General features: G+C 40.2%; 1 protein-coding gene across 1 annotated transcript in view; it reads left to right on the top strand.

Annotated features, from left to right (window-relative positions):
- Window positions 1-235: 235 nt before the first annotated feature.
- Window positions 236-13,822, top strand: part of gabrb4 (gamma-aminobutyric acid type A receptor subunit beta4) — a 46,259-nt gene continuing 32,672 nt past the window's right edge. The window contains exon 1 of the mRNA XM_070916696.1: window positions 236-308. Coding sequence (XP_070772797.1) covers window positions 236-308 — 73 coding nt within the window. The remainder of the gene's footprint in view (window positions 309-13,822) is intronic.

Below are 13,822 nucleotides of genomic sequence, written 5' to 3'. Positions count from 1 at the left end.
GATGGATGGATGAATGTATGCGCTGGGTGTTCCCTTTGTCGAAGCCTCACCATGTTGACGCCAGGGCTTCCTCTTCAAAGGAGGAATTCATGTCATTAATGTTGAGAACAGTAATCATTTTCAGGCTTCATCATACAGTGCAGCAGGTGTGCTGTAGAGAAACAATTTTCTTTTCTTAAAATGTCTCTTAACACTTGTGGTTTCTGCCCTCAGCTCCTCCACTGGAAGCACCGGAATGTCTGTGGCCAAGACCACCGTGGACAAGTTGCTGAAGGGATATGACATCCGTTTAAGGCCTGATTTTGGAGGTACGTGTTGTGGCGACTTGCTCTCTCAGACTCTGTTGTTGAGGGTATTCACAAGTCAAGGTGTCTACACAATGATACGTACGAGTCATTCCTCTGAAATCTGTCGAAGACTTGGCCTGTGGCAAAATATAGGGAACAGCTTTGAAGTGACTGCTACCATGTCATTACTATGCATCTATTCATATATCGAAGATGGCTGCTCCTCCAGAAGTAGGGCACACACGGAGAAGAGCAGTCAAACACTATGTTTTTTTTTTAAAACCAGGGATCACGATTTTTTATTGATTTTTAATACTTTTCTGATTGGAGGCGTTTTATGGTCTCTCTGTATTACATAGCAGTGTTTCTGAGCGTTTGATTTGCAGATCAGGGAAAACCCTTCTGCCCCATTAACTTTTATTGGAAATTGTGCATCTTTTACATCCGCTCTTCAGAATAATGGTTATTTTGATAATTGCTGAAAATAGAAGGCGTGGGGGGACAAGTCATTAGTGCATGTCATTTGGGTTGATTGTTTTACTGAAACTGTTTAACCACAAAGATGTTAAGCAGTATAAAAATAGTTGGATTTTTAAACAGCATACTAGCCTATTGCTAATGGTTCTGCAAATGATCGGGCTACTTTAACGTAAAATTAAAGGTTCGGAGGAAAGACATTTTTTCAAATGAACCTATAATGAATTTAAAGATGACGTTTCCTGTTTCAACGTTTTAACATTAGCATCTGGGGCCTGGTCTGTGAAAGGCCACTCGCTGATGACGTCATAACTCAACACTGACTGGCAGCCGTAGTGATGGCTCTAATCCAATACAGTATATTAATGTGCCTATTCATTTTAGCACCATCTTTATTGTTCCCGCTGAACACATGTATTCAAAAACTTTGTATTCAGAAAAGCTTATGGCCACTTACTACAATCACTGTCTGCAAAACAAAGAACAAAGGAGGCCTTTTACTTCCAGGCGATGTTAACGGAGTGTGATGTTAATTTAATGAGCGCAAGTAACACAATAGTGTGTGTTAGTGTAAGCAGTGTAAGTAAGTCTGTTGCCACTTAAATTGGCTCCAGGTCGAGTGTAGCATGGCCTAAGATCCACAGTGTCTTGAAATATATATCGACATGCTTGCAAAATTCATAATCATCCGATGTTTGCCACAAATACTGAAAATCTCTCTTCTATTAGTTTGTCAAAAACTTCTGTTTTTGTTGAATTATGTGTACAATTTAGCAAAGTCAGAAATGATAGACGTGACATTCAACTTATTGAAAAAAGTAAACTTAAATGAATGGTAGGTAGAGACAATGTACCTACAAAATATCTGAATATGCTACGCAGCCAAGTTGTGTGTAAAAAAGCTAGACTGCATTAGAATATTGAGTACATTTAAGTTTAATTCCACATGTAGAAGTACATAGATTAACATTTTGTAGAAATATTTTGGCTGATTATTCTTACATTTAACTGATGCAATCTAATGTGTGTCTTTTAAGTAGATATTATTCACCAGTATGTTTTTGTAAATAAGCTGCAGGCAGCAGCTTGTCAGTCATGCGACTTCACGACACTTGATGAGAATGAGAGCAAGCAGTGAAAAACGTATAGCAGGTGTGCCTCCTCATATAACCTTCCTCTGGTGGGATGCGCTGCCAAAAACAGATGCTCTGATGAAGGCTTATGTGCCAAAATGCGTTAGCCTGATGTTAGCCATTGTAAAACTATGTTATAGTTGAGGTTATGTCTTCGTTCTGTGCCTTGGAGTACTGCCATTCCAGAGTCGTTTCATAGATTCACTGGAAGGAAACGAGAGCAAGCAGCAAAGAAACGTCTCATTCACTTTGTTTCTGACAGTTGAATCAACTGTATGATGCTCAACAGTTGGTATGAACTTTCACATTTAAGAATTTTCAATTTGCAGCCAATTTTCAGAATAATCAGCTTGTAAGGCCCAGTCTCTTTTAAATAATAAATATCCCTCTGATGCAAAGTCAGTGTTTCCATAAGACATTCACACCTAACTCTGTCCCACTCATGTAGCCAGCAGGTAGTCAGTGCTGTCAAATGCCAACTCTTAGGGTTTCTCACTGGCATGTGCTGCCTTCATGACAGTTGGCAGCAATTTTAACTAAATGACTTTTGAACTCACCGTTATTGTCTTCCTCATCAGCAACAGGTCTACAGTATAAGTCAAAGCAGACAAAATGACTAAAGGTGACCAAGAACTGCTCAGGTTTTGTGGCACATTCTTATTTGACTAAAAAACAGGCAGCAGATATGAAGAAATACTCCACTTAAAATCACACATAACAATTAAAAAAACAATGTGACAACTCAAAACACAAACCCTGTCTTCAGTGAATGATCAAACTGTGCATTAATTATGAGCATAAAATTGGGTGAATGAAGCATATATGCTTACATTTCTCTGTAGACAAAATTTGCCTTAAGATGACCCTTTATCTTCAACAGAGAAAGAAAATGAATTTGATTCTGACTTCTCAGTGTAAACTAAATACTGGCACAGTTAGTTATCTGTATCATTTCACCGTTGTACAATGGTTTATCAAACAAATAACAAATGGATTAACACAAATCATGTACCGATATCACTTTGTATCACATGACTGTGTATTCTAAGCAAAAATGTGAGGGAATGAATGAGGAATTGTTGTGATTTCTGGATCTAGATTATATAATTCTTTGTATTGTACGTGCACTATACGTTGGTGTTGGTTGCTTAAATATCTTCTGGTTATAGCCCACTATCGTCTAGCAGCCTGTGAATGCACAGGAGTGGGTAGAGCAAGTTTTAAGGAGTGAGTATCTGAGGCAGAGAGTAGCTGTGCTTTACCCTCAGGCCAGGGAGCTGCAGTCCATCGTGTCTTGATATTTCCAACATCAGTCAGCTACTTCTGTCGTGACACAACTGCTGACGACCTTCAGCTCTCGAGATTCAACAAAGTGGGTTTTAATGTGGCACAATGCTGGACACTGATCGGGCTCCTAACGGCCTGGCCAACACCCACATTTGAAATAGGAATTAATTTAGAGGTGTACATTCATGGAAAAGGACTATTGTTTGAATGGTCAGAAAGAGGTTGCCAAGAGTGATGCCATAGGATTTTTCTGATGTGATGTGGCCTTACCACCAGTATGTTCAGATGAAAAGCCCACTCTGCAGTCACTCTGTTCAGAGCCTGCCCTCTTCTCCCCATTGATCTGTGACCTAAACTGGAATTCAAGAAATGGCCACAGACCCAAATGGTAGCGGTCCCATCATCCAGGATTCTGCAAGGGAACTGAGTTGTAATTTGCCTGCAATTATAGCTATTATTATTATTTCTTTTTAAGTTTGGAGACAAACTTGTGGCTTTGTGATATTTTTCCTGACTAATGCGCCAGTTACAAATGATGTGTGTATCTCTTCTCTTTCATTATCTGTTTGTTTGGATTATAGCACTTGGATGTAACTCCTTAACAAATTGACCATGGTCATAGAGCTGAATCATAGACCACAACCCCTATATAACCTGAATTATGCATTACTTAGATGTATATTCAGCAAGGTAACCAGAGCATTGCAGACCCAGCTAAGAAAGTGTCATTAGCATCAGTGTATTTTACATTATAAACACAATGGGCCATTTTGAATCATTACATTTCTATATGATATTAGGTGACTCTGTTGGCACTTTTCCAAATTCCTTGTTAATCTTGTCTCTTCAGCCTGTGGCATTTTAGCAGTGCCTATTACCAGAACGTACATGCCCGCTACCTCAGTGTTGATGAGTTTTATCTTCTCATTTAATTCCAGATTGTCATAGCTGCACACTTTATCACTCACCAATGTCTCTTCCAGTTTTTTTTAATAATGAAATTCCTTCTACCTTCAACTAGATAGAAAATGGGCGATTGCCTTTTAGAGAAATAGATTCTGCATGAAACCAAAACATACATGATTGTCAACAAACATATGTACTCTCAAACAAATTGCATTTCTCACTGTATTGTGCTACTTCTGTTCTTCTCATCTTCCAGTAAATGAGCCTGTTCTGACATGAAAGTATAAATGACATGTGGCAAATAATCAGTAAAGCAGGTTCAAAAGCACAGAAAAGTGTTTTGAGTAGTTTGGTCAAGCTGATGGTGTGTTAGCTGGTTAGGCAGATGATTCAAGGGGGTGTGCGAGGATGTGTTAGGATGAATGGGAAGACAGACCACATGGCAATATGGTACTGTTTGGGAGTGTCAGTTAATTTTGTGGAGGGAACTAAAGCTTGGACAGAGTATAGGGAGCGATTGGGACATTGCTAATGGGATTACGGATGAGGCTAAAAGGAGATCTATTCAGCTAGGTGTTTCTAGTGTGTTCTGGTTCCATATGAGGAACTGGTCTTCAAACCAACGTGATTCCTTGGTAGTCCAGAGTTTCAAAGTTCACAGCCATTCCAGTAAGTAAGGGCTGTTTGACGCCTATATTGTGGCACAGTTGCACTAGTTGTTGGAGCACTGTGACTTTTGCATTGTGTTTGATGACATGCACTAAGACAGGCTGCTCTAAAGGTTTAATGATGATGGCATACAGTGCCTTCTGTTGGGAGAGTTCCCTTCCCTGACTTTCAAGAAAGCACTTGAGATTTCTCAGCAACCCAAAGATGACTGCAAAAAATGCTTGAAATATTGTGTGTGAGTGGACACAGAGTTTAAATATTCGGGGTCATTACATTTGAGACTGATTTAGGATATCATTATCAGTCATCTGTGAGGAGATTTACAAGAAAATGTGAACACGTAAGCCACCACCCATGCAACCCAAGAAATTAAGGCCCAAGAGCCCATACTTACCATACACTGATGGTGGTTTCTGTGTATTATTCAGCCAGTGGCCAGAGAGCAAAAGTCAGGCTAGTGATAGCTAAGGACGTGGGTTCTAGTCTCCTTTGCCGTGATTGGCTCAGAGAGATCTGACTGATAGAGTTGGAACAATTGAACAGACTGGGGACAGTGGGTGGCACCCACTGTGTCAGTCCTGAAAGACACCATTTCCAGTAAACAATGGACAATCTGCTGCAATACATTCCACGTGTCTGTGCAACTTGACGAAATTTTCAGTAACAGGGCCACAATAGCAGAGCACCTTGCTGGATCACGTGCTGAAGAGCTCAGGTCGTGGTAAACTACTATGGCAAGTCATCAGCCTTGCTCTGGAAGCCTGATGCTGTTCCAATAAGCTAAGCTACCTGTTTATTGTGATGCAGACAATGAGAGAGTCTTGTTCCATGATGCCTCCTCTTATGATGTCCATGTAGTGCTTTCACATAGGATGGTACAGGAAAAACCCAATGGTCAGTGTTTCTGTGGACACTTCTTTATGATATGTATAGACCGTAAATATGTGACGAGTGAGAGTCATTGCATCCTGTCCATGGCCTCAGGTAGTATAGAGCACTGGGCTCTCACACATAGGCGCACCAGTACAGCCATATGTACAGAGTGAGTGGGGGCATTGCAAATGCAGATGCACTGAGCCGCTTACTTCTGCTATATACACCTGCAACAATGTGAATGCCCCTGAGACTGGTTTTGCTGGAAAATGTCACGCAAGCTTGTACAGCACAGCAGGTTAGACAATGGATAGAGGATGATCCTGCCCTGTCCTATATGTCCTATGTTGGTACAAAACAGACAGTGTCTAGAAGATGGATGCATCCTTTGGGGGACCAGAATGGTTGCACCTCCCTGTGACTAATCACTGGAGGAAATACATGAGGATCATTTGGGGGCCTCTCAGTTGAAAAGCGTGTCCAACATAAACAGGGAAATACAGAAGAGTGAAATAAGTGAAATCCTGCTCCTAGTGTTAGGCCAATCAAAGAATGGTTCCACCATCTCCTTACATGCCTTAGAGGGGCCCAATTGCCTCTAGGCAAGATCTGACTTGGATTTTGCAAGGCCATGCAAGAGGTAGATGTTTCTCATCTGTCCCTCTCACTCAAAGTGGATTTATGGCCCCATCACAACAAGGTGTTTGCAATCCATGGCCTGCTCAATACTGCAGTGACAGGCAATGGGACAACATTCCCTTGTGACCTTTATAGTTAGTTCATGAAAAGAATGGCATTTGTTACATGGGTACAGCTACCCTGCCCCTAATGGTTTAGCAGAGCAGCAGTTCAGACAGTGAAGCAGGGCTTAAGAAGATGACAAAGGACTGTCCTTCTTTGCTTGTGACATGGCTTTAAACGAGAGTCTGGCAGTTTGCCAGAGCTTCTAGTGGCAGCACCAGTCACAGAACACTGGTGGCACCAGTGGACCTGGTACCATCAGTGTTGTTGCCAGGAGACCAGAGACTTTCAGACAGTTCAGACTCGAAGGGTCACAATGATGAACATTCATTCTGTCAATCCATGATCGCCTTGAGCCTCCTGCACCTGGAAGGTCTTGTGTGACACTTGGGTCTCACTTGTAGTTGTTGAGTTAAACACGTCTTATTGTTAAGGTATTTCTGGTTGTATGGTTGCTAGTTAGTCCCATCTGTAGTTTATTCTGAAACAAGTAGCTCAGTGTCAGGCAGACATCACTGAGCCTGCTCAGGGACACTCTCTGATATTTACTTTTCTTGCTTTTCTTGACTAGTTTCCCCAGCTGAGAGGACTGGACTACAGCTGCCATTTTGATTGTAATGAATATGTCAGCCGACTGCAACAAATGTGCTCTTTTACGTGTAATGTGGATTACTAAGAAATTATATTCTCTATTCTAGTACAAATGCGTACTGTATATTGCATTTAGTCAGTGTGTGTCCTTGAGTCCATAGGTGTCAGAATCAGAATCATGTTTATTGCCAAGTAGGTTTACACATACAAGTAATTTGCTTTGGTATTTTGGTGCATAACAATTAACATAGTAAGAAGAAAATATAAAGAAAGATAAAGCAAGTACTGCAATAATACAGGGTGATATTTGTTAGTAGGATAAATAGATTCATTTGTGCGAATTATTGAAAGTAATAGTAGTATAATAGTATTATCAATTCATATTTTTGCATGTTTTGCTAAGCAATTAATTATTAATGATTTACATGTATATGCACATAAATTGAACTTTTTGCACAAGCAGAGAATTATTAGAACAATTTGTTCTACAGTTAAATTTCACATTAGCCTAGCTGTATGGCAATATGTACTGTATGTTAATTAATTAATTGCAATTTAGATAATCGTGTATCCTTGCAAAATTTCACTGCAGCCATATTTTTGTTTTAAACGAACACTTTTAATTTCCTGGAGAAAATGCTGTTATTATATACATTTTCTGCATTCGTCAATCTCATGTTTTTTTTATTACTTTTCTCATTCACACAGCCTTGCATGCACACACACACACACACACACATCATCTGCCGCTGCAATAAAATCACAGCTACAAATACTGCCTCTCCTGGATTACACAGCCCACCTTCATATATTCAAACCCTCTGAAACACACAGCACGGCTTCTCTGACACATGGCTTCAACACATACATGGTGGGATGTTATGCTGTATGATGAAGTGGTTTTCATAAAAATGATGACCCATAAAATGTATCTGAATACATTTATTAAGTAGAGTAATGAAATACATGACCCAGCTTAATTGGTTTCATAAGAGGCCCATTTAATAATTAACCAGTCTCTCAATACATTTACAAATATGATGTTACCTTGTACTAGATGATTATTTGAATAATTTTTGTAACAACAGCAACAAAATGAATGTTTTATGACTGTTGTAGACTGTGGTGAAGACAGGCGTGCTTTGTAATCACGCCTAACAATCAGTTTTATAGCATCTTTGCAACATGTAACGTGACATTTCAAGTTCTTCTTCTGACAAATTGTGCGTTTTTCTTCCCAACTTGATGTGCATGAAAAGACTCCTGGAATACTTGTTGTTCCACCCAGTCAGCATACATACTTGGCCTTGTTTCCAGAATTAAGAAATCCTGCCTATGGCCATGAAACAGATGCCAATCACTGGATAGTTTGTTTGTCACAATAGCGCTAACATCTTTTACTTATGCCGCTTGTGTGTGGTCACATGTATGTCTTTATTTGAGATGATTTCTTTGTCTGTATACTTGTCATGGACTAAGTAGGGTTTGTACTGTCAGTCAAGAAAAACGGGCAAGGTGATCCGACATTGCCTCTGTCGCTATTATTGATTTGTACATGGGAACTGGAAACATGTAGAGTAATGGGTCACCAGTGTGCAGACTTGCTCGGGATTCTAGCGAGAGAAATTCACTCCATTGATCTCAATATTAAAGAAAAATCAAAAAACACGTGTGACGTCCAGTCAGTTGGAAGAGATACAAGGACCCAGCTCGGCCCCCACCTCACACATTCACACATTCGTCCTTCTGGAGGACATATTTCAAATCAAGCTGTCATCATCATGGGAATGGGTTTTATGATCTCAGCTTCCACTATTACCAAAGCATGAAGGGTGACATATCACACATGCTGTGAACATGCCACTCTTCCCGCTGAGCCTTAACCAAGTGCAGGACAGTCCTGGAATACAAAGAACCAAATGTAAAGTTAAAATCTTTGTATTTATCCAAACTCAGCACTACAGCATTGTATGGATACATACGCAGTTGCTGTGGACAGACTGTGTAGACTGCATGTAGCTGCAAGGCGTGGCAAAATATATGTTCAAATACAAATGCTGGTCATGAAGAGCATAGAGTGAAGTTGAAAGCCACCCCACTAAATATAGTTGACAAATGTCCAGGGGTTATTCTGAGGCAAGCACTTTTGAAATGTTGACTTTGGGATGAGCTTGTAGTCATAGACAGAATGTATTTTTAAATGACCATCCCAGTGTAGGCTATGCTTTAGCATATCAGACTAGGTTGAATTCATTAAATAGTATATTAATGCATGCAGAACAAAATATAACCATTTTGAACAAAGACAGAGGCCACCTGAATTTGATTTGAATTAAAAGATTTAAAACACTGCAAATGAAGATCGTTATTCATTAAATGGGAGGTTCCACACTGAACTTCGTATTTCTTCTGCCCATGATCAATGTACAGTACACACCACAGTGTTTAATGTGATTACAGAAAACTGAAAGTTGCACTACATGCAACATTATAGGGGAATATCAATCAAGCAAGGGGTTTGAAGCTCTTTAACTGATTAAAGTGCGCATTTATTTTCTTCTCTTCATTAGAAAAGCAAGAGAAGTTAGGGTCAACCCATCAATTTCAACTAAACAGATGAGTTCATTCAACTTGGACCGATCACTGTAAAAACTGAAACATGGACTAACTACAATGATGCAGTGTGATAATAATTCCAATTTCACATTTAAAGTTAAGTAGGTGACAGTAGATGGCAAAGGTTGGCGCAAGCATCAAATACAGTTTTAACATTTCCTCACAGTATCTTGCAAGACAATAGGAAGGTACATTTGTGCAGCAGTCATGATTGTGTAATAAACGTAAGTTCATGTATAGTGTGTATAGACTGCTCTCGAAGTGGTATTTGTAGTGTATGTAGTGTATTGGGCTGTTTCATACTATTCAGCTTCTTTGCAGTGGTTGTTGATTATGTCAGCATTTACATTGTCTTCCTCTCCTTCTTATACTGAATATGGAAAATAATTTAGATTATCAGCACAAATACAGTTCTCTCTGATGCTTCCCTAAGCTACTCTCCTTCCTCCCTTTGTCCTTGTCTGGTGTAATAAACAGCAATACTGGCTTAGTGTGTATTAAATTGTATTCAATCAGTTGTGCAGCAGAGAGAAAATGAAGCATACTGTAGATGTGCATAAACAGGATGACAAAGAAAGTGGAGCGCCTGTGAATGTCTAACAGAAGTTTCTGCGCTGGGGTAATTTATAAAGTGTTGTCAATTGGTGTAGATAGCCCTGCAGATTTTAAAAAGCCTCGTGACTGCTCCAAACTGCCAGTGATAATCTGTTCCGTGATTATTTTGGATAACTTCAGATAAAGGGCTTCAGAGGTGCATGTGGAGGTGGGAAATGTTTCTGTACTAGATGTATTAATGAAAGTTCACCTGTGCACCTTTTTAGGCAGAAAGGACAGAAATGAATGCCTACTGTCCTGGGACTGTAAAGATAAAATGAAAGAGGTGACTGTGAGTGCCCCCGCAGGGTTCTGTGGGGTTGTGGGAGCATTTTGTGTTTCACGGAGGTTATCAGCTCTATGAAATACAATTATTTTGGTTGAGAAGCCTCATGTAAATCCACAAAGTCCTTCACTGTCAAGTCCTGAACAACAGCAGTATTCCGTAGATCAAGACGTTGACTTGAGTTCTGGTTATATAGTAACGTACCTTAATTGGTAATGTGGTGCTTTTAAGTTGTTAGTTTTTTCTAAGCTACACTGATGTTGCCTAAACTACTGTACTTTTTCAGCGGTGCTCTTTAGCCTCTATTTCAGAATCAGAAATACTTTATTGATCCCCGGGTGGAAATTGTACAGTACCTTTGACCTTATTGATGACACTATCGCTAAAAGCTTTTACTATTTTATCAAAGTTTGCGTATAAATATTTACTCTTTAAATCCACACTCCAGAGTAAATGAAACTGTATTGACTTGACTGCTGCAGCACCCCACAAAGATGTCAATATAGTGTCTGTGACATCACCAATAGCTTTCTGAAGGGGCTTTTTGAAGTCTGGGGTTAGGCCACCAACAGCTGTTGTAGCCAAAAAATCCAAATTTGGGCAAAGGAGGCCTCAAAGTCCAAGGGAACAAGGGAAACATGTCCCCAAACATACCCTTCTCTTAATGGAACAATTACAACCAAAATTGCCAACAGGAAGCAAATTCATGAGAAGTGAAAATAACGGAACAAAACATCTTGACTTGGCATTTCTGTACGGAATTAGTGAATATTTCCATTTAATTCCATACAGTTGTCTTGTGTTAAGGAGTCATTAGAGGAACGGCATCATAAGGCACTCAGCATTCAGAAATGACAGTTAAGCTTTATCTACCAAAACTCCCCAAGCTTTACACGTAACCAAACACATGCATGTACACAGCCTGAGTCTTAGAGAGGTGCTTCACACAAAATCTAAAAGGCATAAGACATGTAGTAGCAAGAAATTCTGCAAATATGCAATGAATGGACAACGTTACAACCTTAAAAAGTACCATGGAGTGTCTTTAACACAATAAAACAATAACAAATGAACTATTGAATTGCATGATACTGCAAAGTTGCCCTATATGTTAATAATCAAATACAAGTTCAATGTCGTGGTTGCCAAAATGCATTTTTACAAGTGACGGATCAGGAACAATTACCACCAGGACAGTCTGATTTAGGGGACTTGGTTCATTTTGTGTTCAAACGTACAAAATATGTTGCTTCTGAGAAGGAAAAGAAAACATGCTATACATCATTAGCATGATGTCGGTGTCGCTGGTTTGTATTTTGTATTTTAAAGGCCCAGTTTGGTTAGGTATATTCCTCTTGTACATACAGTACATATATATATGTATGAATTATTCATGTATATGCCTGCTGTATGTATTGGTAACCTCAGCTCATGTGCAAATACCTTTAACGTACAGTGTGTTGAAAGTCATGTTGTTTCCATAGCTGCTCATTATGCCTTATTCATACTTCTCCACAGCCAGACGGCTGTCTTTCAGGGCTCCATTATGACTGGACTGAGTATATATCACAATGTACTGTAAAGGAATTTGACATGAGCATTTAATGGTTCCAACTGAAGGAGCTTTAGCGTACGTTTTGCAGTTTAATGATCTCAAACATTAAAAAGCATCAATAGGTGCCAGGACCAGGGGGATGTGAGAGCCTGTAAGGCAGCTTGTGGCCATAAGCACCTGATCTCTGGCTATTCATTTGACCAGTCTGATGCAGCTCGATGCCAGTTCAGCCTGCAGCCGTGTCATCAAAGTATGGTCACCTGTCCCTGTCTGCCATACGCTGCCTGGGTTTTACTGATCTCATTTCCCATTGACCCAAATGAGTCCCAGCTGCAGCTTGATCTTGTTTGTAATGGAAAAGCAGTAAATGTAGCCATGAAACTGCAGACCAGTTGCAGCGAGACTGGTGAGTAGAATAGACACTTAATTGACCGAATATGAAAGGGAGAGCCCGGACATATGAGTAAAAGCAGGAGCTGCAGCACTTTATGTACACTGTCTAATGCACTATACTGTATGTAATGTAAGTGTAATTGATCTTAGGCTATCCTTTGTGTCCTATGAGATAACAGACTAAATGCTTTTCACATATGCGTGCAGCTATTTACAGAAATCACTTCCCACACAATAGATTCACCCTCCGTGGACATGACCACAGGGGGATGTGTGCTGGATATCGGTTGCAACCTGCATTTTAAGTGATGTATGGCAGCTGTTCGCTCAAGACCAGCGGACACTTTTGCAATACTGAGGACAATCTCTTAGTCTGTGTGCTGCCACATGTCAAATGGTGGGCTGCTTTGCATATGGGTTGATAGCACAGGCCATCGTAACTCAGTCTCAAAGTAATGCCTATTCAGCGCAAAACAGGAGTGTGTTGTCAGAATCCCAGGATGGATGTTGAGGCATGTACAAGCGATATCTATCCTGATGAAGAGAGAGCGCCCAGTGATTTATTTCAGAGGACACACAGGAAAAAATGCTCAAGCTGGGCGCTTTTCCCTTCACTTAGATTTTCTATTTGAATTAAATGAGGTGTGTATGTAGGCACGCAGTGGGGGGGCAAGGGTGGTGAGAGATAGCATGCAGGAGAAAGGACATACTTCATCTTCCTATTCAAAGTGTTGTTTTCAGCAACTTTGAAATGAAGGAGAAAAATGCTGATAGAATTGCACCAGAATGTATCGCAGTGGACTGCAAAGTACAAAAACCCTAGGTCAGACATTGGTGTGGCATCCTGCATGCGGGGCATTTTTTTTTCTCTTCCCCCTTTTTCGACTCTCCTCTAAGGTCCCCAGTGAGTCCCTTTTTGAACCCGCAGTGATTGATGGGAGGTGTGCCCTTGACAGGGCCAGGATAGGCTGGCCAAGGGCAACATGCAGCTATCCAATCGGTTCACATTGATAAACAAGGAAAGAAATGTCATTTACAGCATCTGGAGATAGATGCTGTCATCCCCACTACCAGGAAGCACGCTTAAAAGCCCATCTCATTATTGAACTGCAACAGCCGGCCGTATATAACGGTTTCCGCGTAAAAATGATGTGTGCTTCACGCAGAGCTGGAGGAAAAAACAAGATGGGAGAGTACAGATGAAGTCAACAGTATGAGAGAAACAGTACAAATATAAAAGCTAGATTTTATAGTAGGATTATGCTGTGCAAATATACTTCTTCTTAATACTAATTGGTCTTTGTGATTGCATCCTTTCCCATGTTTATATCTGTGTACTATCTAACTTTATCTATCTACAGTATCTACTATTTTAGGACTTTGAACTAGGGTGGATAGAGTTGTACCACTCTCA

The sequence above is a fragment of the Enoplosus armatus genome, chromosome 13 (assembly GCF_043641665.1).
Source record: "Enoplosus armatus isolate fEnoArm2 chromosome 13, fEnoArm2.hap1, whole genome shotgun sequence".
NCBI lineage: Eukaryota > Metazoa > Chordata > Actinopteri > Centrarchiformes > Enoplosidae > Enoplosus > Enoplosus armatus.
This window is presented reverse-complemented; position numbering and strand designations above follow the sequence as displayed.